A 27,337-nucleotide genomic window follows, 5' to 3' on the forward strand; every position below is an offset into this window, starting at 1 on the left:
ACTTGAGAGTACAGGCACAGGATGATATTGGAGGCCTCAGGGCTATAAACAGCTTGCCAGTGCTCAGTTACTGGTCATCAAAGGACTGCAGCCTTGGGAGCTGCGTAAAACCAGTTTGGGGGATAACTTGGAGAATGCAGATTGAGTACCCTGTGTAGGTAAAACACAGCACAGGTAGTAAACTCAGGTCTAATGTGGACCTGTGAACCAATGAAGGAAGAGCAAGTGGTAGAGCATGCAAGCAAATGTATCAAAATGACTCCAAGCAGACCCCAGAGCACAGAGGTTGCACCCACCACCCTCCTACTCCTCCCAGCAAGGACGCAGGATGTGGCCGTCCCGCCATCCCCTTCCCTTAGGGCTGAAGCCATTGACCTGAGGAACCAGTGGGGCAGAGAAAGGGTGACCATAACACCAGAGAATGGGGAAGATACTAAAAAGTTGGTGTATATTAATTTTAACTATACATAATCTGAACTGCAAGTCTTACTATTGTAACCAGACTTACAATTCTTGGGTAAGACTGTTATAATTTTAAATATACTACTGATAAATTCTCATCTTTGCATACAAGGCCTGGGTCTTTTTCATCATAACAGGATTTTGAGTATAAGAAATTGGTGGGAATTCAAGCCACCTACTCTGTTACCAGGATGCAAAAAAATTGTTAATATCAGCGAGTCCCCTGCGCACCTGAGTAGAGCCAAAGGACAGAACAGCCCTATTGCTTTCTTGCTTTCTATATGCAATATGAAAATACCCCATATAGTAAAAGGTAATCTCTGAAATGAGTGGATCTGGAGGAAGAGCATGACCACAGCCCTGGCCTTTTGAAAAGAGACAGTGCTGCTAGAAAACATAGTGCTCCTCTAACTGAGACTCAAGGTGGGGGCTGTTGCAGGCCACAGATGTGAAAAAGCATGATTAAAATCTCAGTTGCTCTCTGTCATTGTAATTACTGCAGGATGTCCAAGATATCAAGCAAGACCCCAGGGCTGGGAAAAATAGGACCTTTCAATGCAGAGGCACCAGCATCCGCTACCCCACAACTGTCCCTCTGCCAAGCGACACCTAAAGGGTTGACATACCACATGCAATGATGTATCACTGACAACAGACCTGACCAGCTCATCTCTTTGGCAAAAGGGGAAGGCAGCAGGTGAGCAGCCCCAGGGCACACTGAGGCTGCGGCACCAAAATCCCCATTTCAGCAGTAAGTCAGAGGATACTGGCACCCACAGAGAATCAGAGAACATGGTGCATGCAGCACCCCGGCCGTGGGATGGTGATCATGGAGGTTCCCAAGACGGGAAGGGGGCAGAAGTCCATGAAATATGCAAGAGACTCACATGTAGCCACATTCCCAGAAAGGGAATGGTAAAGCTGCCCTGGATGCCAGCTTTTGTGGTATTTGGAGCAGGAGCAGGAGTACATCATGGGTTTACCCAAAAGGCAGTGTTTTAGCACAAGATCAGCTTCACAGAGTGATACCAGCATCGCATAGGTCCCTTCTCCCAGTGCCTAGGTGATGGCACATAAAAAACTGATGTTTTGGCAAGAAAACATCCCCCCAAAACCCACCCTTTTGCAGTAAGTCAGTGAGCTCTGCCAGCTGCTGAGTGCTTAACACCTTGTGGACCAATGTGGGACAAAAGGCAAGTGCTGGTGCAAGAGGAGGAAGAGGGATTCGAGGCAAGGAGATAGCTCTGGGTGGCAGTCAGGTCTCCATCCTCCTCCAAGGATCTTTGCCTGGCCTGCCCGCCCTGCCAGGTGTCACAGGACTTCCAGCTCTTCTCCACAGCTGGGCAGCAAGACCGTAGGTGAGGGCTGGCATGGGGCCAGCCACGTCACGGAGGGGCGAGATCTGGGTGGCTGCAGGGAGGAGACCCTGACCGCCCCAACTCCCTCTGGGTGCAAGGGGACAACCCCAGGCAAGAGGCTGTGACCCACAGCCCAGGGACCTTCTGGGTGACCACTCTACGGCTAACAGGCTCCCCTCCGCTCTGTTGAGGTGGTCAGAGGAGACCTGTCCCATGGACTGTATTTCAAACCTCTTTGTTAGTTTGGAAAATGAGGAAGGCAGTAGAACAGGCATCAGTGCGACTCCTTTTTCTTTGCCTTCTTATCTTATCTGATATACTTATACTCTGTTACTCAGTCACTAGATATTTAGCAACTTGACCAAAAGCACCTTTTTTTTTTTTCCTGGATAGCCATAAGAAGTAATATTTCATCATTATTTATTCTGTCTTATCTTCAGTACCTAAGCCAGTCAGCTACAGATTAGTGGAAGGCATCAGCATGCCTATACTCAGTGACACAGGAGAGCAGCTCACCAAAAGGAGGTGAAATCACAGCTAAAAACTCTAGTAGGTTGCTTTCTTCACAGTTACATGGAGAAACTACTTAAAAACAAATCTTCACAGCTGTAAATGACTGCGACTGTCCTTCTGTGACAGCTACACAGAAGTTGCTTCGGCAAAACCCCTGTGTGCTCATTCACGTGTACCAAAATCACTGCTCCCAGAGTTCCCGGCCTCTAGCCAGACCTGATCTTGTAACATACAGCCTTGTTGCGGTTGGGGCATTGATGATAGCCAGCATTTTTAAGGACAGCTTGTTGCAGGCTAGGTGCGAATGTGGTTGTGCAGATTATTGGTTGGACGAAACCAGCGTGAGAATCTGGTTGCGTTTGTGATTGCTTTCCGGGCAATCTGAAGATATGAATTTGAATCTTGATCTAGTTCTATCCATTATTTTGTATCCCTGAGTTTGCTACGGGTTTTTACACAGAGAAGCTATTTGCCTGCTAAATGATGCAGCTGAGAGATTATCAGACTACCTGATATGTTGAAATAGCTGGCTTTAAAGTGAGGGAGATAACTGTTTAACTAACGTAACATGTTTGGCCACAGATAAAAGTCTAGCATGACTTCATATTTATATAACATACAAAACTTTAACAAAAGCTTTAGCAATATATACCAGAGGGATTTATTTTTCATATATTCTCAAAATATAACCTGAGTTCCTCATGCAGTAGTGAGGAAAAGATACACCTCTGGAGCGGCTTTGCAGTGGAAATGAGCTCAGCCTGTCACACTCGGCAGCGAAGGTGATGCCATCCCATGTAGCCCACCAGCATTTTAGTCAGGGAAGCCTGGCTAACTCAGCAGTCTTCCCAAACAGGCAGATCCCATATGCATTTTTCTTGGTGAAGTTCACTTCCTCTGGTCACGTAAGAAAAATATTCTAATGATTCCAGGTTTTAGTGAAATACAAATGTAAGGTTCAAGAAACAAAGGGTGTGTTTAATCTGGCAGCTGCAGAAAAGCTCAGCCTCCCTGGTTACACAGGAGGTTAGCTCGGTCTGCTTCTGCCCACGGCCACCAGGACTGGTGGTACTGGGTCAAGCCTGGCTACATGCAATGCCGCTTGGGTCAAGAAACAGGGGGTATCTCTACAGTAAGGGCTGAGGATAAACAGGAACTCAGGTGGAAGGAGCCAGGGGTTGCAGCTCCCAGCCTCGCTGCCAAGCAGCTAGCCACTGACCGTGATGCAAGAGTCCCAGTGTCCACTGGCTGGCAGCTCTGCTTTGCCATGCCCCTGCCCACACTGTCCTTCCCTGAGTAGCACAGGCAGGGACAGCAGAGGAAAGGAGAGACTTCCATGAAGCTGGAAGTCTGAAGTCAGTATAAGTGTGTTTGCTGCCACATTTAGAGGCACAATCTCCCTTGCAGATTGTCCAATCTGTTGTTGTCCAACTTCCAGATGTCCCCTTAAACCTGGTAAGAGCAAACCCCATGTCTTTAGGATATGATAACTGGGATTACAATATTATCGCAGAATCAAAAATGGATGCTCAATACAGCCACCACATCTTGTTTCAGCTTAGTCCTGCTTACCATGTATATAATAGTGTAACCAATGCAGGTTACATTTACCAACATAGGGCATATCTCAATGGCTCATTAGGTGCTGCAAGAGGTGAGTCCCACACGCCATGTAGATGGGGAAATGACCAAGACCATACGACAAGGTAGCACAAAATCTGTACATTTCTGAGATTACTGGGAGACTGTGATGACAGCACTTTGTACCAGAGGTTTCTCCCTAGCTCAAATGCATCACTGAAGAGATTACAAAAGGAATGGTGGGGTTTAGGACTCTGCTCCCTCCTGCCTGCTCCCCTCACTGTTGAGCAGTGCTGGTGCTGTTTGACATGCCAGCAGGGCCTCCCTGGGTGGAGTGTGCTCCACCAAGGCATGCTTTCTTCTCAGCTCCCTTTCCCAGATCTGCTCTCAGGTGACTGCAATTTGCTACCATTCCTGAGCAAACCCTGGCTAACCGTGGGCTTCTCGCTACAAGAAGGACATTAAGGTGCTGGAGTGTGTCCAGAGAAGGGCAACGAAGCTGGTGAGAGGTCTGGAGCACAAGTCTTATGAGGAGCGGCTGAGGGAACTGGGGTTGTTCAGTCTGGAGAAGAGGAGGCTGAGGGGAGACCTTCTCATTCTCTACAATTACCTGAAAGGGGGTTGCGAAGAGGTGGGTGTTGGTCTCTCCTCCCAAGTGACTAGTGACAGGACTAGAGGAAATGGCCTCAAGTTGCACCAGGGGAGGTTTAGGCTGGATATTAGGAAAAATTTCTTTACTGAGAGAGTGCTGAAACGCTGGAACAGGCTGCCCAGGGAAGTGGTGGAGTCACCCTCACTGGAGGTGTTCAAGGAACATGTGGACATGGCATTGTGGGACATGGTTTAGTGGGCATGGTGGTGTTGGGTTGATGGTTGGACTTGATGATCTTACAGGTCTTTTCCAACCTTAATGATTCTGTGAACAGGCAAAGCTATGGTCAGTGTCATTGTATTTCTTTCCTACGGATGCATTCACACACAAATGCGCATGCGCATGCGCATGCACACACACACACACACATCTTTGTTGTATGTTTTGGGGTCACAAAAGCGTTAACTGCTGTTATTCTAGCTAAAGCAAATGACTCTATATGAGATTGTGGCTAAGGCACTCTCAATGCACAGTGGAGATTCTATGAGAAAATGCTTTGCTAGCTTATACCTTTGTTTTCCAGTCTCTCAGGGTAAATTTAAGATAACCCTCATGTTTGCTTTCCAGCGAGCATGCTGACTTTGCATACTTCTTACACCCCCCCTGCCCTATTGCTTGATTTTAAACTAGGAGATAAAACTCTGGGCAAAGACTCCATTGCACAGCTTATTTTTCTTTTCAGCAGAACTGAAAAAGAAAAGAGGCATTTAGATTTCACAAGTACTTAGGACCAAATTTCCAGCCTTGCTTCAACTTTTGCTTTTGCAACCTCATCTGTTTGAGCTTGTTTGCTTGCAGGCTTTAAGTATCATGCTGCAGACTGGCCTCAACACCTGTATCTCTCACATCTACTTGAACTAGATGTACTGTTACCAACATAAGCTGTAGCATATGCATAATTACTAAATTGGTTCTTGAGCAAGGACAGCTAAACCCACAGCCTGCTCAGTGAAGTAATACAGTTACGTCATTATACAACTGCTTCATACAGAGACTGTTTATGCCACCTCCCCTGAGCAGCACGTGCTGTGCTGCTATAAGCACAGTTGTACCAGTATAATTACTCGTACAGGGAGTCTCTCACTGGCTCAGCTCTCAGTGAGAACTCAAAACCCATCACACTACGGCTGGGCTGGGCACGCCTAGGGTAAGAGCTGCTCTGTAAGTCAGGCAAGTATGGGAGTCACACATTCACAGAGGGGTAATATGTCTGCTCCTGTGGTGCTGGCAAGCAGTGGAAGCTATGAGTTTTGTAAGGCTTCACATGTTGAATTTTATCAAAAAGGCAGAAACAATTGCATTAATTTACAAAAATTATATTTGATTAAGAATTCCACCTTCACATTAATACTGTATGCACACAAGAACCAGGTCCTGTTATGATCTAAAGGATTAGTTTAAAGCAATATAGTTCTAGAGTGAACATTTTCTGTACAGAAACTTTTGTTTTGGCATAAGAAATTTTTTCTCATTTGTCACCTAGCAAAGACTTTAAGCTCAACCAAGAAGTCACTCTTACGCTGGAATGAAATGCCACACAAGTATTTAGGGTGGTAACGTTTTCCCATCACAGTTCCACTGCATTATTTCCTCATATAGACAGCCCTATGTCAGCTAAATTTTACTGATACAATGATAAAACATATCCACACTGAAAAGACTGTTTATTTTCCTCTCTTTATTATTGCAATGGTCTGTATCTTACAGGTTTCTTTCTTCAGATGAAAAACATCAGATCTCTGTTTTTCATGTTCTTTTTAGTGCTTCTGATGTATCTGCTAGCAGACATCCATCTTCTGTAGCCCATCATGTTACACATTACCTGGGAAGAACAATTTGATCCGGAACACAATTGCAGGAGTCTGAGCATCTGAGCACATTGTCACATATGGTCCACATTACTCATATACAAGTCTAAGAAGGAGTTGAGACCTGACGTCTGGAGCATGTTAGAAGCAAAGACATTTGCCTATACAGTCCAACCTGTATGGAGTACACGCAAGGTGGATTATCACTGGGTCTGACCTACCACAAGTATCAAAGCAGGTCCAATGACTATATTCTTACTATAGAAAGGGACTGCAGAACATCTTTATGTCCAAGCTTAGCTCTTCCAATGTGTATTATGGATATGATATGCCTAAGCTATAAGATAACTATGGTCAAGCTGAAGATACGAGTTTGGGTGGCAAGTGTATGAACCATGATGCTAACGACTAAAGTCTGTTCTTGAGCACTCTCTTGATACAGAGGCCTTAATTTCATGCTATTACTGCACTGGTGTTTGCAAGAGCACTTGTTTTCCTGTTGGTCAGAGACAGCAAAGTCATGTTAAATATAGCCACTCGCTCAATAAAATGTAGTTGAAATATCATAGTCACCCTACGTTTATCTCCTACTAAATAGAAATGTTCGCTGACAAGAAGTCTGACCACAGGACTGGCTGTCCTTTAGAAGGACAATGACTGGAACTTGAAGACACCACTGCTCACTGAAGAAGAATGGGTGGTGAATTGTAATTTAAACCTCCTGTCAATGCAAATGCTTCCATGATCATTACAATGCCAAAAAGAAAAATGAATACCCCCATCAAAGGCAAATTATATGATGCAGAAATCTCACATTCATTCTATAATCAGCCGTTGACCAAGGTTACTATCATTCAGTATGAAGTGACTTCAGTGGGATCCAAAAATTGTTTCATTATACAGGGAGAAAAATAGGTGCTTTCAATCAAAAATGACTAAGAAGGAACAACCGAAGATGCTAGATGAGGTCTTCTGGGAGGTAAGAAGGATGTCTTGGATGTGTTCAGTGACTTATTCTGATCTGGCCACAGACTCAGAAAGTGTCTGAAGTAAGACTGCTCCCACGCTGGAGACACCACTCTCTTTAAAGGAATATATAATACAGTGTATTACAGGCTTTTAAATGCTTCAGTTTGGCATAAAATCCTGACTGTAGGAGACCGGGAATCTTTCCAAGAAAAGGCATATAGAGCAGTGCTGATATTGTGCTTATAGCTGTAGCACAGAAAAGCAAGACTAACCTACAGCTGAATCTTCAAAGAGGCCCTGATGATGAAGGTGTTTTAAGCTGGTCCATGGTCCACATCCTCTGGGAACATAACCTTCTACTCCAAGTGAGTCAGCTGCATTGCCAGTGCCAACCACGTGGCAAAATGCTGTCACTAGCCAAGGAACAAACCTTGAATGGCCAGTTATGCTTCATGGACTGATGAAATCTTGGGCCAGGTTTTGAGTGTCTCCAAGGACAGTTACTATTTCTGAGATCTGTTCAATAAAGTCTCAGCTTCCTGCTACCTTGACTGTCTTCCTTTTCTCCCCTCCTTCCAGCTATCCTATCACCCTCTAGGTGTGGATACTTATATAAAAACTGTTCAGCATGAATATAACTCACTACTGTTTGTTATTCAGCAAGGTCAACAGCAAGGTCCTGCACATAGGTCAGGGCAATCCCAAACACAAATACAGGCTGGGCGGAGAATGGATTGAGAGCAGCCCTGCCAAGAAGGACTTGGGGGTGTTGGTTTACCAGAAGCTCAACATGAACTGGCAGTGCACGCTTGCAGCCCAGAAAGCCAACTGTATCCTGGGCTGCATCAAAAGAAGTGTGACCAGCAGGTCGAGGGAGGTGATTCTCACCCTCTACTCTGCTCTTGTGAGTACCTGGAGTACTGCGTCCAGCTCTGGGGCCCCCAACATAAGAAGGAAATGGACCTATTGGAGCGAGTCCAGAGGAGGGCCACAAAGGTGATCAGAGGGCTGGAGCATCTCTCCTATGAAGACAGGCTGAGAGAGTTGGGGTTTTTCAGCCTGGAGAAGAGAAGGGTCTGGGGAGACCTTCTAGCAGCCTTCCAGTACCTGAAGGGGGCCTACAAGAGAGCTGGAGAGGGACTTTGTACAAGGGCATGTAGTGATAGGACAAGGGGTAATGGCTTTAAACTGGAAGAGGGTAGATTTAGATTAGCTATTAGGAAGAAATGCTTCACCATGAGGGTGGTGAGGCACTGGAACAGGCTGCCCAGAGAAGCTGTGGATGCTCCAACCCTGGAAGTGTTCAAGGCCAGGTTAGACGGGGCTTTGAGCAACCTGGTCCAGTGGAAGGTGTCCCTGCCCATGGCAGGGGGGTTGGAACTAGATGATCTCAACCCAAACGATTCTATGATTCTATGAAGTGAATATTAAGGTTGCATTTACCTCCAACACACTGATAGGCCTAACTTACCAGCATAAAAAAAAATACCCAAAAGCAAACACACGCACTATTTTTTGTGTATATAAACAGTCATCTGGCCTACAGAATCATTGAAACCTGGTTTCCATAGCTGCTTTGGTGTGCATTCTCTGATGTCTAGCAAAGACAAGCTCATCAGCTCCTCCCACAGTGCAGGCTGTAAAAGTGTCTCTGTCCTAGATCAGGTCATTCAACTTCATGAAATTTGTATAAATTTGGTATGTTTCAGACCTTTATCGTTTTGTCAGATTGGATGCAAAAAGAGAATACTTTCAAAATATATAAAATGAAATGGAGAGAAGGCAAGAGAATGAGACAGAGAAAGTATAACCTGAATTTCCTTAAAAAAACCAAACTGAAAATTCAGTCACAGTTGCAAAGCTGGATGGCACTTTAGCCAGAAAATACCAGGAACTGGGAAGAGCAACCAAGTGCTGTAGTGCTCTAAGGAAGCCTCTCAAAAGAACTATAAACTTTTCACCTGGTTCCCATCAGGACTGAGAGAGATTCATGCATTTGCTCCATTTCCGAAATAATTTTTCTAATATAAATGTTATTCTCACTAGCAATGTATGTGCATCCTTAAAAAGTTTCATTTCAAAGATGAGTAAGGTTGCTAAGGGATATTAGTGCTCAAATCAAGGAAATTAATAATTAACACCTCACATCTGGCACTGCCCACATATTAAATGCAATACTCTCATTAAATATAAAGAAAACCATATTTGAGTCCCCACACAGCTCATAGACAGAGGTTGCTGTCCATTTAACCATTTCACTGTCTAAATATTTTTCCTTATGGGAAGGAAACAATGGAAAAATGAGTTACAAATTTTCAACTGATAGTGGATTTTTAGTATAATATGTCTGTTTCTTGAAAATTAATATTATAGACGTGATCAAGTGATAGACACCAAGTATCCAATGTCTCTGGACTTACATTTATGGATGTCTCTTGTATGTAGCAGCATGTAATTTATTATCCTTTTAACTCAAACTCACAAGAACTATGCTGTTGCCATATGACAGCTTCATACAGTATTTGAAGAAAATGTTCATGTCTTAAAGATTGGCTTATCTGCCCTTCCTTCTCTACTTTAGTTCTATTGTTTTCAGGTAAACTCAGATATCGTCTTTAAAAATCTCAAGAAGGAACTGGTCCCAAGACCAGCATGCAGAGATGAATAGAAGCACACGGATACTGACTTGTCTCATTGAAGACCAGGGAGAGTGCTGAAGCAGTTTAAACAAAGACACCAAGTCCTGTATGAAAACCAACCCCTGCTTAAATACTTTGTGAAAGCACAGCCAGGTAGATACACACTTTCTCTAGGAAGAAGAGTTGCTTTTGAATACCTACCCCACGCAGCCTACAGGAAGCCCACACTCAAGCCATGAGAACCAGTAGCAGACCTGGATAGTGTATTGATATCCATGTTCAAAAGGAAAAAACAAACAAACAAACAAAAAATCCCCAACTTCACAATGCAGAGCTCTTTGCCAGCCAGTCTGGCCAATGTGGATAACATTAACTTGCACTCATTTGGTACTTAGTAAACCTCAGCACATTTCAGAAGTGCAGGCGGGCATCTTTTGCTTGTCTATTACAGAGGCCAAAGTACAGAGATTTCTTCATTAGATCAGGTAATTGTTTCAGGCCAGTCAAAGAGTGCAAGTCACAGGAACTCAAGTTGATTATTGCAGCAGTGAGGAGATGCATGTGTGGTGCATGTAAACATGGAATTTGGATAAGGAATAGTGGGAAAACACATCATATTCCAAGTTCAGGTGATCAGAACTCATGGATGTCAGTATTTTCTGCCACTCTGAAGATGCAATAATAACTTTTTTTCCCCTTAGACATACCAATATCTTTTAGACACTTTGTAATTCCTGCCTTTAAAGTTGATTTTTGTCAGGAATTTAAAATAGAAATGCACTTGCATTTCACATCTACTGGAGAAACTTTGTGATGCCCTCCCAGGAGAACAGAAGTAACTCCCAGTGCTGGTTGTTTAAGTTTGTGTCTCCTGCCTGCTTAAGTCCTGCCTCATAGATACAGACTTAGTAAGGCAGAGAGAAGGTCAGATGTCCAAACGCACAAAATTATCCTCCTTCCCATCAGAGAAATAAAGGTTCTGATGACACCTACTGGCTCCACCGGGACTAGGCAAACACCAACCATCCCCTGCTGCAGCTCTTGAATTCTTCTATGTAAAAATGCAGGCCAAATATATTATTGAGAATGCAAACGTTCCTTTGCTGTGAGTCAGAGAATCACAGGGAACAAGGCTGGGAGTGACTTTAAAAGGTCATGCACTCCATCCCCTGGAATAAAGCAGGATTCATGCTACTTCCATCATACCTCATGGATGATTGTTTTACCTGTTACTGAAAATTGACAGTACTTCTCTGGACACACTATTACAGTGTTTCATCATTTTTGCTTTCCCTATAAAAGCTTCCATAGTAAGATGTCCTATTAACAGACAATTACAATTTTGTGTGTTCAAGGACAATTAGACAGCACTTGCCTGTGAAGTTGAAAATATAAAGGAAATACTTCAGCTCTATGTTATAAAATACTACAGCTTTATTGCTTTGTCCATCTGATACGCACCCAACCCACCCCAGGTAAGATGCAGAAATACATACCTTTCAAAGATGCTTTTGCTACAGGAATCCTCCCATATGAACAATTGCATAGGCCTAGTTCTCTACAAAAAGGATCAGGCTTATAAACAGTGTAGGTATATAGCCATCAGGGTGTTTGCATCCAGCTGATTTCAATTATAAGGTGCACTCTTTGAGTGGGAGAAGCAGCAGCAGCCACCTTGATGAATCATCTCACTGACAAACTAAGTATATTCAAGAGACTGTATAAAGAGCTGTTTTATAACTGTTAGAGCATGTTAGTTTACGTGTTATGAGTAATTTCACAGTGAGACTTCAGAAGAAATACAGAACCTTGAAAATCATCTCTGTGTATCTCCTGCACTGCTCCTGGTACACGGGTATTTTGTTTAGTCTAAGAAACGTGGAAGAGGTTAGAGCACATTCAGCCCAAATATTTTCCTAAATTAACAATTTTTACCTTAATTCTTCTCATCAAACCCCAGTCTGGACAGTATTTCTGACTGATCTTAACCAGCTCCATCAAGACAGGGGTAAATATCCTGTGACTACCCTTGAGAAACCAAACGGGTAGCCACTAGCTGGGACAGAAATTTGCAGGGCCTTGAGTGAAAAGTATCTATTTGGTTACTACCTTTGCTGCGCAAGGCAAGAAACTCAGTTCAAAAAAATCTCTTACTGGGAGTCTGGTACAGATACACTTAATTAAATCACCAGTTTCCTTCACAGAACATGATTTCTTGGTACTGCAATCATGCCCATCATAACTCATAGCCCATTTTGACGCTCAGCTGTAGTTGAGTTACAAACATTGCTAGAATGGGGCACAGCATGTGAAATGGAGGCATTACCTAAGCAAGCACTATTGCTGTACCAAGGAGCTTGTAATTGGAAGGAACCACAATTAGCACACGGAACCTAAGCCCAAAATAAACCAAATATTAAGATGACTGGTTGCTCCACCATCATTGAAGGTTTCCTAAACCAGACTGGGGAAAGTAAGTAAGAGGAAAAGCAGCCACTGAAGCAGAGGTGTTGCCAGCCCCACAAGAAAAATTGCAAAAGGATGAAAGGGGCTTATAACAGAAATCCTCTGAATACTTGGAACAAGTAGCTGAGCCTGCCTCTGTAGTATCTACCCCCAGGTACCCAAGAGTCACAGGGCCTTTGACAAACAGATTGGTGAGAACCTGGGTTACCTAATCACTGCCAAGTTTTGCAGAGTTGTATATGCATCCAAAAAAACTTGTCTATTAGAGAACAGACGGTCTTTAGCTCAACTGCTGACATATCGGTTGCCTGTTGCCCAGCCTCAGCACTGTACTGGCACAAGCTCCCAGAAGAGACGCAACTGGGCAGCAATACAGGGGTATTGCCCTTGCTTGGCCTGGTCCACCAGGGGTGGTTTTGTCTTAAACTGTGGAAAAGTGCAATTTTGGCAGTGTGACACACCGGCAATCCTCTCCCAGTAAATCACTCTGCGAATATGTATGGTTGGCAGAGCGTTACCCATATGCTGTGTGGTGGTTTACTGCTCAGAAAGCTCTGTTGAATCCAAGGGTGACTGACAATATAAATAGGAGTTGGTGGGAGGAATACGTTACTCCCAATAGTGTGTGAAGGATACTCTCAGCAAGGTGTTACCCAGCATGAAAAACTAGCAAGGGCTTCGTGAGTAACTGGAGAGAAAGACAATTCCCTCAGATCTCTGTACACAGCCAGTACATCTCATAGCAGCCTTTTTCTTCCAGATAAAATAGGATTAATGTGGGTTTTGTGGTCCAGAAAAGATCTAACTGAGAGATTCAAAGACTTGAAGATTTTTTCAAACCCTTCTTTTCATTACCAGTGATTCTGTGATTCTGTGATCTATAAACAGGACTTCAGCTTTCGAATATTAAATATCAATATTGTTGCATCTTAACTCAGGCAGGGCTTCCAGTAGTGACTATGCGTGTCAGAGTCCTGGTTTGAGGGCTAGGAAGAGGCTTGGTTGCTATTATCACTGCTAATAACAATGCTAATTTTGCTGAGCACAAAAGCTGGTTATGGCTTTCTGCACATCAGGTGTTTCTTGCACTGTCTTCTTGGGCCACAACCACAGTACAGCAGTCTGCAGAAGATGCACAGATTCAGAAGCACATCACAGTAATGCAGCTTTGTTTGACTGTATCAGATGCAAATTTCTTCCATGTAACGAGAAGGCATTTGAATTTCAAATCGAACTGAATTAACCACAAATAAATATAGACCGGGAAGGAGAAAAAAAATACATCTGGTCATTTGGACAGATAACTGAAGTTCTGGAGTCACTGGGGCATTTATAGGGGAACAGACCACAGGATCTTAGGGCAGGGCTTCACTCAGTAACCCCTTCTTATGCTCCCATGTTCTTTAATACAATGCCTATACTTGGGGCCTAATATGACCAGGATTGTTTCTAAAAGGAAGAATATTTTAAAAGAATTTAAACCAAGGAAGAGTTTAGGTACCTAGAGCCTGCGACCCTTCATGATCCCTTGAGAGAACTTCTTAAGTGCATAACACGCACCAGTGCCCTCCAGTAGTGTGTCCTTGCAATGTGGATACAAAGTTGGTCAGACCATGGAGGGACTATGTTCAGGTCTTAAGCACTTTCTAATCAAATCTTGAAATCTTGCACTTTGCAGACAAACGCTGTTGTCACTTTTATAGAAGTAATACTCATCAGTGACAAACAAACAAAATGCCTTTTTACATTGAATCCTGGATGCCCAAGTCCTTTATGGGCTTTCTAAATTTTCATCCTTTTCTCTGGCAATGCTTCCACTTAGACTGCATATAATAATTTTTTTCTAGTTCAGTTGAAAAATAGAGACTAGTCCCCTTATCTCAAGTTTTAAGGCTGAATTCTTTCTCTTTTACAATCCAACTCAGAATGAAATGTTCTGTTTCATTTGGGAGCATTTTAAGAATTAATTTAGGGGCCTGAGGGGAAGATAGGGAGTTCCATGTTTATATTTTATTTGGAATTAGGCCAAAATAGTGAAGAGTTTAGATCATGCCCACACTACAGAAATTGCTGAGTAAATATCTGTCTTAAAGAATGTGCCTTGCCCAACTAATAATGCTAAAGACCCAAAACCGGCCTGTCAAATCTGTCCCAGCAAGACCAACTGAAAATTCAAAAAGTTTATTCTTAATTCCCATAGCTCTCTACAACTTTTGCAGGAATATCAGCTTCCCCCATTTTGTCTTTTGTAGGAGAAACATCACTCAGTGCTTATTAGTCAGTTAATTTTGGCATACTGGTATGCTACTGAATAGCTGGCATGCTCCTGAAACAGGGAGTGGAGCCCTGGTCTCTCTTCTAAAAGGAATGGTAGAATTGCAGGGAGAGGGAGCTGACAACACCCCTACAAATGTTTGTGCTTGCTCGATCCCTCCCTCCCTTTTGTTCCCCCCTGCCTTGGTGAATAGTGGCCTATTCTTTTACAAAAGGGGATATTTTAAGCAGGATTGGATACTGCTTCCACCACTGAGTAGCTCAGAGCCTGCCTGTAAAATAATTCTCATCGGCAATTGGATGTGTGGGGCCAAATCCTGCTGGGGTGCTGAAGGGCTGGATGCAAAGTTTACGGTTCTCCTGTTTCTCATGAAAGATATAATGTATTTACTGGAATATAACCCTCCCTCATTATGCCATTTATGGGAAACACAATACTCTGTGTTTATAAAGCAGTTAATTTATAACAGACAAAACCAGATTATCACTCTTTGGAAGAGCAAATATTTGTTGAAAAACTTCTATATGGGACAGACATCTTCATCTGGTTTTTAAACGTAGTTGATTGAGAAAAGTAACAGAGGAGCTACATAATAGGTAAGACAAGATTTATATGAAGCATTTAGATTGTAAAGGGAAGGATTATAATATTTTTATATATATACATAATTATATTTATCAGCTATTCTCTAAATGTGATGTTTTAAATGGTTCTAAATCTTAATTAGCATTCTAATGTATTTGATTTTTCTCTTGCTCTGATGTTTTCAGAAGAAAAATGCATTTGAGCAAGAAACTTTTCTTTGATATCTGAGACTACTAGAAACAAATATTTCTTAAAATGGAAAGAATGTTGACTTTGCTCTACCAATTATATGTTTATTAATGAACTGTCTACTCTATGCATAAAGTTGGGTTATCTAAAATTAGCAATAAGCTTTACTGAGGTCTAAAAATAGAAGCCTAGAATGTGCAAAAATATCACTTTATTGTTTCCAGAATGGTTTTTCCTAGTCCTAGAGGCCATTCTTTATTTCTGTTACTAAAGGTGCACAACAAAGCTGCTGTAATGTTAACTTTAAATTGTTGCAATGTCAAATTTGCAGTGAATGCTTAGTGCAATCGTGAGGTTCTTACTCCTGTGATGTTCATAACACCCAAATCAGTAGCATTTGTGTATGCCTGAGGATGCAGGACTCTTTTCTTGAGTGTTGAATGGTCTGGGATGTGCGTGTAAACAAGCGCTTCTGCGTTTGTCCTGTCCATTCAGTCTGAAACCTGTTTGTGTTAGGAAGGCAGAGCCCTCTGGAAGGCAGCTCTTTGCATTCCCCCCATTCAGTTCTCTCACATCTCCAGGGGTGGACCTGGTGGTCCTCCCGAGCCAAGTACTGTCCCAGACCTCTCAGAGAGAGACGCAACAGTGACGCCTGCCAAATGCAACACTGGCAGATGTTGCGCAGGAATTGCACCATCCCCAGAGAAGATGGGGAAGAGCTGGTGCTCAGCAATGTCTAGTAAGCAGTTAGGCTTGATGCTCTTTTAGAGGCATTGCTGCTGTTGCAGAAAGCCCCTTCTCTGTGACTGAATACGATCAAAAGCAAAATTTTCCAATTCCTGTCTCTATGCTAGAGATGACTCTGCAGTGTCCAAGGATACTTCTTTGAAGTAGGGATGACTCCCAGGGGAAAGCACCTCCTTCTTTGCTGCCACGGCAGGCATAACATTGTGGCAGGAACAGTACCTTGGTGCCTATGTTACTTCCCACAAAAGTGGGTCACTACATAAGGGAAAGAAATGCCTTGCAGTTACTGTAATAGCTCTTAACAGCACTGCCTGCAGTCCATCAGGTGAGAGTAATTATCCCAATCCTGCAGAAGTCCCAAGCACCATTTGGCCAGCAAAGCTGAAGTCAAGTCATCCCCTTCCCTATTCCAGTCTTCAGAACTGAGACACTGTGAATCTCATTGAAAATAAAGCAAGAGTTAGTGGGAAAGAAAAAAAAAGAAAAAATATTCACAATCACACTACGCTGCATATTTTACTCTCTTCCCTGGCTGCCATGCACTTGAGAAGAGGCGTAACATTCAGGGATTTCACTGCCTCCCAATTAAGGCATTACAGCCCATCTGTGTTGCACCAAGTACAGAATGTGACCTCTTATCTCAAAAGAAAATAGCACACCACCTGACTGCCAAAAGCACCCTATGACTTGGCACCCAAATGTCTCAGTACTCACATCAACATACCTTTTCAGGACTAACTCCCACAGCCTGAATCAGGCAACTATGAAATTCAGCTGAACCATGAATAAACGACAATCAAATAACACCAGCTTTCCCATACACCTAATCACAAGTTATACTATGATCGTAATTTGTTGTTACAGATCCTTAACTTAAAAGGAGTAGTTAAGTTACCATGTGTCTTCTAGATTGTTGAATCACTTACTACTTTACTGATGGGCCATATAATCCATCTTTTCATCTCATTTATCCATTTGCATGCCACTACTATACAAAAGGATTCTGTGCAGGCTTGGTGGTCTTGAACATCCTGTTTGATTTACAATGAGAAAATGTGTCTCCAAAGATTATGGCCATTCAAGATTTTTCCATGAGGTGCAATTCCACACTACTGTATGGGAGACGAATTCATATACTGCTTTGATGGGAAGATGAATTATAAGCATATTTGCATTTTATGCTTGAAAAGTGTGTTTGCATGTGCAAATTTACACAAGCAATGTCTGATGCTAAAATTTGCCTGAGACCTTCTGTAAGATGTGTCCAGTTCTCTTCAAACATTTTGTTGGACAGATGAGAGACTCTGTATTAACTTTGCTCAGAAATCACAACTTGTGTAGAATAAGAGAACAACTGTTTCATCCTTGTGCTATTTCACATTGAAACATGGTATTTTCAGGGAGGAGATGGCACTGACAAACCTGCTTCAGCATTTGCTGGACAGTGAAGTATAAAAGAGCAGGGAATCCTATGGCATGTGATCAGGAGAATGATCCTATAGCAGAAGGATGAAAAGTGAAATGAAATTATGAAAGGCAAGCATTCCTCACAATGACATTGTATTTTCAGTCCTGGGCCCCATAATCTTTTCAGGGCTTGGTAAGTATGAGCAGTAACATAGAAATTTCACATTGACTTACCAGAAACAACAGTACACAGCAGGCTCTTGACAGAAGTACATTAGCAGCTGCAACACCTTGCTCAGTACAGATACTGAGGTTAGAACTTCAACCTTGTTCTCTTGCTGATCTAGAGGCTAGCCCTCTTGATGCAGCCATATATTAGGATGTTATCGCTAGGGATTCAAACACAGTAGTCATAATGTCTCCTTGACCACTGCTGTGTATGTTGCATACAAAACCTGGTATGTGTTAACAACATTTATCTAGGTTTTCGCAGAACATTGACCACCTTCTTGAGGTTGCTTTTGGCAGTGGAGTGTCGATCAGGTTCACTGGCAAAAATTTCCTAAGTCTAAATCATTCCTGTTTTTCCAGGGTCACATCAGTACACTCCTTCACATTTGTAGAAATGCTTCACCTATTGCTTCTATACTAAGCTCCAGTTGTTTTATTGATACTAAAAATGAACTAGATAGATAGGAGGGTTTTTATACTTGTCATGAGAAGCCCAGCTCTCCAACAATCTATGAACACAACATATCAAGGGAAGCGTTGACTGGGCAAGAGGTATGATTAAAGATACCACTAAAATCTGCACTGTATCTCATTTTTTCCCCAAATGAACTTTTCTGTAAGTAAGTGAACCAAAGAGCAAGATAAAGTATAAAAGCGCTTAACTCTGGGTTCCTTTGAGCACATCAACCTTTTAACAATAGTCAGTATCCCTGAAAGAATATTTGTTTGACAAAGAGGTACTGGTGCCACATCAACATTAAGACCTTTGTTTTCCCTCACATATGTAAAAATAGCTACCCTTGACTAACTGTCATTACTGGAGTAGTTCCATCTTATGCTATGGCTACCTATTTCAAGACTGTATTTTTTACTTGGTTAGATGAATGAATGGGAGAAAGTCCCATAGGCACAGATTCTGCCTCACCTTAGACCAGCTTTGTGCAATCTATATGTCAGTGGAGTTAATCCTGATTTATTCTGATGTCTTTGGCTTAAGGCAGTCTCAAAGACAGACTGGCTTTGTCTCATTTTAATTTTCTACATAACCAGATAAATATATCCTTCTAAAAAAATTGCAACATAAGTTGAAATGGCATAAGTTACATGGCAAAACTCTGTTTTTCAAAGTCTGTGCAAGTAATTTGCAGCGTTGAACTCCAGCATTCCCTGAGTCACATCTGAAATACTTCAAAATTATTCACATGAATAAATATTTTTCTGCATGGTTCTTGGAAGTTACCATTTTTGGAACAAAACCTAGTGGCTGTAGTTTGATTTTTGTGTATAACATATAGGTATTTAAGTATCTGTTTTAAAAAGACAAGTTTTAATATAATGTTATCTAACTCTCAAAACTAGGTTCTTTTCTGGGTTGGCATTTATCATACTAGAAAATCAGATGCTTTTTGTGCTTCTCAAGTGGGTTTTTTTCCTAGGGAGTTGAAATTTTTTGATACAGCATGCTACTAATATAAAACACGTAAGGTAACAAATATTAAGGGTCAACATTTCTGCAGAAGGGATGGTAACTGTCAGGCCAAGAAAAGATGGATCCAATAGGAATGGCAACCATGATTAAGATGTATACCATAGAGAACACAATCCACCTGCCAGTGCCCATGCAATGCAGAAAGGGAGTTACAGGTCTCTCAGTTTTCAGCAGGTTGCCACCCAAATTTTCTAGGTCTGTGTCAGAGCTCTCCAGGGAAAAAGTTGTTTCCACCACATGCTGCCTAGAACTCTTGTGCTTATAGATGACATCAATTTCACAGGAGCGAAAGCTGTGACACAAGTCCAACAAGCCAATTTTTCATCTTTGAGCTGCATATTGTATTTGAAATCTGGGTTTGATTTTGTAAAGGAATTACAAGTTAGCAAGGGAAAATCAGTGAAATACTTCTGACATGAACCACCAATACCAGAAGATCATATTTCTTCTGGATTCACTTAATGATGTTGGAAACTTCTCTCTTTTCTTCTAAATTTGACCTTTCAGATAGGAACCAGATCTTAGGTTCAGAGTATATATATTGAAGATGCAGAAAGACCACCTCGCTACATCTATGACCTTTTGCATTGTGAATAGAAGAACAAACTAAAAAGTCATTGTGTTGCCTTTTTTTTTCTTTCTCCATTTTCTTTACTAGAAAAAAAGAGCTCATTACTGGATGTCAACATGAAAACAGGAATTTATCTACTTCTTTTAAGTGAAATATGTGTTGAAATCAGCAAGGCTGGCATCAAACCTAAAACTCCAAAGAAGGAAAAAGAGAATAACTTCTTGGAAAGAAATAAAAATGTCAATATTTCTGAAGAATGGCATCATCATAAAAATATCTCTAAACCTATTGAAGAGCGAGGTCTTGAAGAGTTCACTCTTTACAACTTCACTGAAAAGACTGCAAATTTTGGATTTAACCTCTACAGAAAAATTGCAATGACACATGATAACAATGTAATCATCTCTCCCCTTTCCGTATCAGCTCTCATGACTGCATATATGCTAGCAGCCAAAGGGGAAACACACAGACAAATAGTAAAAGGTCTAAACCTCCATACTCTGAAGGACAGAGTGGACCGCTATCATTTACCAGCTTTGTTTAAACAACTGAAAGATAACATCACAATGAATGAAGAACTTCTCCTTGTGCAAGGTACTCTTTCTTTTATCCAAAAGGACTTCAGACTCAAGGAATCTTTTCTCAACTTATCTAAGCAGTACTTTGATATGGAATTCTTGAGAGTGGACTTTCAAAACTTCACACAAGCAAAATTTGTCATAAATCAAAATATTAAGAAAAGGACCAAAGGAAAAATCCCAGAGCTTTTTGAAGAGCTTGACCGCCATAATAAACTGCTACTTGTGGACTACGTTGCCTTTAAAGGTAACTGTTGTTTTTATTTTGCAAAATGATTATTTATTAGAAGAATCATGACTCTAACTTCAGCTACATTAGGGGAAGTTTAAATGAATTCAGACATCCTGTTTTCTCTACATTTTTATCTAGATTTACTGTCTTCTATTCAGTTTATTTAATAGGAAAGGATTTTTCATTATAGGGAACCACAATTCTTCTATGCTTTCTGCCATACCACAGAGTCTCAAAGAGAACAAAAAGCCCAGCATCAAACTATCTCAATCTGTCTCCAAATGATCCCTCTTTATGACTAAAAAGGATGTTTAATTTTCACTCACCAATTAAAATGAAAAAGCCTTAATCATTATAGTCTTTTGAATGCTGGATACTGGGCAGAAAATCATGGATTGATTTTACACAGTACACAAAACCATAAAAACAAAAATAATTTCTCTATCTCAGCCAAGAACCTTTTTCCCCAGAGGAACCAAAGTGATAAAGTACCCCATTATATTACCTTACAGGGTGAGGGAAAGAAATAACTGTGATGGGAAGTCTGTTCTGTGTAGAGGTGCTCTTCTGCCAAATACCTTATGCTGCTTTTCCTGCTGTTGGGGTTTTTCTGACCACTGACTTAGAAGATAGGTAAGGGACTCCAAAAGGAAGTCCTGGCAATGACAGGGAGCCATAGCCCACCCTTTACTCTGAAACAGCCATACAGAAGCCAGAGACACCCAGTTAGGTAAAATGCAAAGACAAAGAGCTGGGGTGACAAAGGGGACGAGAGGAATGCTGTGCAGAGAACCCACAGTCACAGCCACTACTCCAGCCCAAGGCACTCAGCAGATGCCATCCACAGAAACCCCACTAAAATGAATGCACACATGAGAACAAAGAAAATTACCCTGCAGCCATACAGCCTCCATACGGACTATTTTATTCTTTCATATTTACAAAAGTGCAGTTTGTCCAATGCCAAGGTTACTTTCCCTGGCAGAAAATCAGAGAAGAGAGATAAATGTCTGTGGCTACATTTGAAAGCAATGGTAGAGATCAAAATCATTAGTATAGAGGAGGTCATGTTCCAGTGCACCTTACAAGTCAGTGCACTGCTGAATCCCCATCCAAAAGACTGTATAATTAATTTAAAAACAGGATATTGAACAGCTGGTAGAGAATTTCAGAGAAGGTGACATGTTAATAAAAGACAGGTGCTCATATGGCATTCAATAAATACAAAGGATATCAGTTCTGAACTTGACTGGCAACTAATCAACCTTAGAAAAAGATTTCCCTTCTTTCCCTCCAAATGAAGGAGTTTATTTTGTGCATTACTTACTTTTCCTGCTGTAAAAAATTCAAAGCACATACACTAAATATACTGCGATTGTCATCCACTTACCCCAGATACAACTGATATCCACTTCAACTAGATACAGAAAATATCCTATATCTTTTTCTTAAGGGTTTTCTGGAACATTTTTCTGAACAAATCTGAATGCACAAAATTATTTAATTTCTTTCTTTCCTCAGGCAAGTGGGTCTATCCATTTAATTCCAAATTCACAGAAATGGAGACTTTCCACATAAACAAATACAGAAGCGTACAGGTACCCATGATGTTCAAGTCAGATAAAGTTAATTCAACTTTTGATGAGAACTTAAGATGCACTGTCATAAAGCTACCCTACAAAGGGAAAGCCCACATGCTGATTGTCATCCCGGAAAAGGAGGGAGATTACATTTCTCTTGAAGACCATTTGACTACAGAGCTTGTGGAATCCTGGCTTGGAAACATGAAGACCAGGTATTTAGTTGACGTCCGTTGGTCTTAATGTCTTCTATGTCTTGCAGCAAAGCAACAAAGCACAACAACGAATAGCTGGTCTTCCTAACCCTTTTCACATGCTGGTATCTCTGTGGCATTAGGTACCTACAAAGCAGAAGTCCTTTAATGGCCTACCCACAGCCCAAGCAGCATGTGAAAGCTTCTACTCTGAGATGACAAATCTGTGGCTCGTCTCAGTTAGAAATGTCTCTCTGAGGGCATAGGCAATCTAGTCTTTCCAAATTCTTCCTTAGGCTTTGCCTTCTCTCTGTGTAAATTTAGCACTGCCAGGCAAAGTGCACAATAAATCTAGATATGCAGTATATTTATGAAACTTTTCCTCCCAGTGGAAACCCAGACTAATGGATAAATTTGAGTATGAAAATGTAAACCCAAATTATTCCTGTGAAATGTGATTCCTGAAGTGACAATTCCTTCCACTAGTCAATAAATTAGTGTGTCACCCTGGTATCAGGGCACTGGAAGTGCTGGTGGAAGTATATTATGCAGAGAAGGAAATGATTTCTAGCATCTTTGGCAGTCAACAAGTCAGAGATGATATTCTGCCAACCTAAATTCCAGCAGAGACTCTTTAGTTTTTGCTACTTCTTTTTACCATGTAAAGCTTAATTCTCGAACAGTGTGCATTTCAGCACTCAAGTGATCTACTATATAGTCCAAGTTTGCATTGAACTTTTTTTTTCAAACAGAAAAGTGGATATTTCATTTCCAAAGTTCAAACTAGAACAAAAATACAAAATGAAGAAATTGCTTCACGGTCTTGGAATTAAAAATCTCTTTACACGTACAGCGGATCTTAGTCATCTCACAGATCAAGGATATGTAGCAGTTTCACAGGTAAGCCTTCTAAAATTATTTGCTTTTTGGATTATAGTAGTATATAAAGGGCCCAGCCCAGAGACTACATCATATACACTTAAAGGGACATTAATAGGAAAGGACCTCCTCTGTCAAGGATATCATATCTGCACATCTTAATCGGTTTGGATCCCACTTCAAGTATGAGGTGTGTAGAAGTAAGGGCAGGTTACATTTCATATGCGCTCAACACCTTCCAAAGCTAGCTTATCACAGGAGGAAACCTCTGCCTCAAGAAGAATATAGTTGGCAGGGAAGGAGTACAATTAAACAAAAAACTATGAACAAGAAAAACACTGTAAATGACAGTCAAATGGCAAAAGCCAGATCAAGGAAGTAAACCCAGAGAGGGAATCCCTCACACACAGTTCAGGAACAGGTATTCTTAACAAATAAAGAACTTTAGAAAGCTCAAATAATAAAATCTCAAAAAGTAACAGTAAGAAAGAGAAGTCAAAGCAGTCTTGTTTTTTCTTCTGCACACCTTGGCAGAGAAAAAACAGAATCTCACAACAAAGCATTAGCACAACACAGTTGCATTCCAACCCATACAGATGTTCCACTTCATACACGGAAACTTTTAAAGATCATCACTTAAATAGGCAAAGGTGAGCGTGGTGAATGGCCAAGAAGAGAGGGACATAGCTCCACAGAAAAAGAGGAGAAGAAGATAACCCAATACCACTATGTAAGGGAGAGCAAAGCTGAATTTCAGAAGACTGATAGAAAACAGAAGCAGAACAAGAAGCAGAAAAGAATGGAAGAGAAAGGACTTGACAACCACACCAATATCAAGAAGGAACAGATCTACATGACCAGAGATGTCCCATGAAGAAGAAACAGCTAGTCTATACAAAAGACAATTTACTGATGATAGAAAATTAAGAGGCATGGTCAAAGAAGGAAGAAAAAAAGAGATACCACACAGAGAAACTGGTGACCTCAGGAACTGGAATGTGTGGAACAAGATGAAATGCTATTAATGCTAAATGCAAATTCATATATTAAAGTAAAAAAAATTCTGCAACAAGCTGGATTTATAAACAGTTGAGGAAAACAAGACTCAAATGAGATTAATTTGACACAGGATTTAAAAAAATAGCTTTATAAACCTATGTAAGGAATTTATATAATGCAACTGCTTGTGGTTGTATAGGGTTGTATAGCATTGATAACCTAGGACCATAATTCTGGGAGAGACTTCAGAGCGTCACAGATTGGTTGAGGTTGGAAGGGACCTCTGGAGGTCATGTGGTCCAACCCCTTGCTCAAGCAGGATCACCTAGAGCTGGTTGTCGAGGACCATGTCCAGACAACTTTTGAATATTTCCAGGGAGGGAGACTCCACAACCTCTCTGGGCAACCTGTGCCAGTGCTCAGTCACCCTCGCAGTGAAAAAGTGTTTCCTGATATTCAGAGGTAACCCCTTGTGTTTCGGTTTGTGCCCACTTTCTTTTGAACTGCCACTGGGCACCACTGAAAAGAGCCTGGCTCCATCTTATTTGCACCCTCCCTTCAGGTATTTGTACTCTATCAGAAAGAATTCTTTAAGCTACTGGTGCTGCTGTTACAAGTCTCCCTACATCAAATCCTTACAGAAGCCTTTGTGATTTGCCAAATCTGTTAATAGGTGGTATAGATAAACACTTCTACACAACTTTCAAAAACTCTAGGCCCTGAACTACATTTTTGCAAAATTGTGCTGGCTTAACAGAATAACCTTTTTGGGAAAATGTAACATCCTAAGAATAAATATTTAATGGATAAAATTGCAGTGACTTTCAGTTTGGTAGAAACTATTTCACTTTTGGGAATTTGCAGCTCTTTTCTCCCTTCCTCTTGGTCATATAACTATTCCATGCTGATTCTCAGCAGTTAACTCTATTGTGTTATGAAGAAAATCACACTTGAATAGTAGCTGCTAACTGATATTAGAAGCAATATGTGCATCAGCCACAAAATGCCAGAGGAGCATCCTGTCCCTGTGAATCATGATAGCTGGCTTCATTATTTAAGAATGTTTAGCAGAGAGTTCAACACTGCTTAAGTCCTTCAACTGTCTTCACGTAAGTCATTCCTAGAATTAGGAATTTGGGAGTTGGGAATGCACTAGCTGACTAGGCAGTTCACCAATACAGACCCAAATACAGGAGAAGTATTGAGAGGTACATGCAGGCTGAAAGAACAAAAAGGGATCAGAACCTGCCAGGCTGCGATTTCAGTGGGAAGGGCTGGTCCTCAGACCAATCCCGGATTGTACCTCATTGCTGTACATATTTACTCTATGCTACCAAAACTACAAATTAGAAATATACAGGAAAAAAAACAAGACTGGTGAAAGCCTAAGCTCTCACAAAATCAACTGTGGGTGACATATCCAGCCAGTGTGTGTGACTGATGAAAAACACACTCTCTCTTGCACGGTTAGGTGTCAAAGAGGAGCACTATACAAATGCAATGGCTGCTTCATGCTACCAGCTGCAAGAACAAAACCCCTAAGTGACGCCTATGCTCAGAATTTATTATTTAATTATTTATATTTATTTATTTACATATTTATATTTAGTTCTGTTACATATTTTCTTTCTACATTGCATTTCAGGTTGTCCAAAATGCAGTAATTGAAGTGGATGAAGAAGGAACTGAGGCCACAGCAGCTAGCGGGTCAGAAATAACCGCATTCACAGTGCCTCCTGTCATCAAAGTGGATCGACCATTCCTTTTTATGATTTTTGAAGAAACTTTTAAAACACTACTGTTCATTGGCAGGGTGGTTGATCCAACAGAAATGTAAATAAAGGTAACAGTTTCTATTCTGGGGTATGTAAGAGGCTTTATTTCTATTTTATTAATTTACATTAGAATAAAAGGAGAGTGAAATATGAAAATGTGAAAGCCTGTTTTGTCTCTCCAGCTAGCAGTAGGTCATCCTATTGATATTTTATTAATACCCAAGTAACAAGCTAAATTCACTAAGGCACAAAGTGGCAAAAATGTGTCTTGTAAAACCTACCATGCAAATTTAAAAAAACCCACAGAACCAAACTTTCAAATTTCAACATTTTAGTGATAAGTCTGAATGAAAATCAGAGATTCATATGACAAAATATTCAGGAAGCTCATTCCCAAACACTGCAGGCTTGATATTCCTCAATGTTATCTTCTGTTGCAATGAAACTTAAGAGCCTGCTGACCTCAGTGTTAGCAGAATTTTGCCACTTATAAAAACAGAAGCAGGATTAAGCCCTAAAAGAGAATTTACAGCCTCTGTCTGGAGATCTTGATTTTATTACTGTAGAAATTGTGCTGAGTCTGTCATGAAGTCTGCATCATCTGGGAGTGTGACCTCTTTCAAAGTGTTTATTCAAAGTATCAAATCACCTCATTTTCTCAGGGTACATGATGTGCCTGCTTTTAAAATATTCTTTCTATTAAAGACAAAATAATTCTGAAAAATAACTTAGCTGTTCTGAACCTGGAAAATCTGAATCTGTACTACTTCATAACATCAAGCTGGGCCTCTTCTAAAAACAGAGCTTCTGCATGTACCATCATCTAGCTATCAGAGCAAACTACTTAACAGGACTCTATGCCTGAACTAAGACAGACCTTGGTAGCAAAAAAAAAACCTCCATAGAAGTAGAATAAATTTATTCACAGAGCTGATCCTAAAATCCAAAAGGTGTTGCCAAAATGTTTCAGAAAAATATTTCCATGATCTAAATACAATTCAAATTATTCAAGTAGTGTGGTGATTCCAACAGAACAGCAAGATCTTTAATATTCAGTAAATTTTAATTAGCAGCAGAGTCCTATATATGAAGTATGAAACAACACAAAAAGATACTTCTAGCTCTATAATAACTAACAGATCTAAGCATTACTCTACT

The 27,337-nt window shown here is 41.0% G+C and overlaps 1 protein-coding gene across 1 annotated transcript; it reads left to right on the top strand.

Moving 5' to 3' along the window:
- The first annotated feature begins 20,037 nt into the window (after positions 1-20,037).
- SERPINA10 (serpin family A member 10) lies at positions 20,038-26,241 on the top strand. The gene is made up of 4 exons (XM_059819910.1): positions 20,038-20,767; positions 22,274-22,547; positions 23,279-23,426; positions 26,050-26,241. Exons 1-4 carry the CDS (start codon positions 20,059-20,061, stop codon positions 26,239-26,241), a joined length of 1,323 nt encoding a protein of 440 aa, XP_059675893.1. The 5' UTR covers positions 20,038-20,058.
- Positions 26,242-27,337: the final 1,096 nt, after the last annotated feature.

This window comes from Gavia stellata, chromosome 7, assembly GCF_030936135.1.
Source record: "Gavia stellata isolate bGavSte3 chromosome 7, bGavSte3.hap2, whole genome shotgun sequence".
NCBI lineage: Eukaryota > Metazoa > Chordata > Aves > Gaviiformes > Gaviidae > Gavia > Gavia stellata.

Bases quoted from the DNA above. Each gene is read 5' to 3' on its own strand.
- SERPINA10 (XM_059819910.1), top strand. From the start codon at position 20,059: ATGAAAACAGGAATTTATCTACTTCTTTTAAGTGAAATATGTGTTGAA. The intron at 22,548-23,278 runs GTATTTAGTTGA...TTTTTCAAACAG, and splicing joins CTTGGAAACATGAAGACCAG to AAAAGTGGATATTTCATTTC. The intron at 23,427-26,049 runs GTAAGCCTTCTA...ATTGCATTTCAG, and splicing joins GATATGTAGCAGTTTCACAG to GTTGTCCAAAATGCAGTAAT.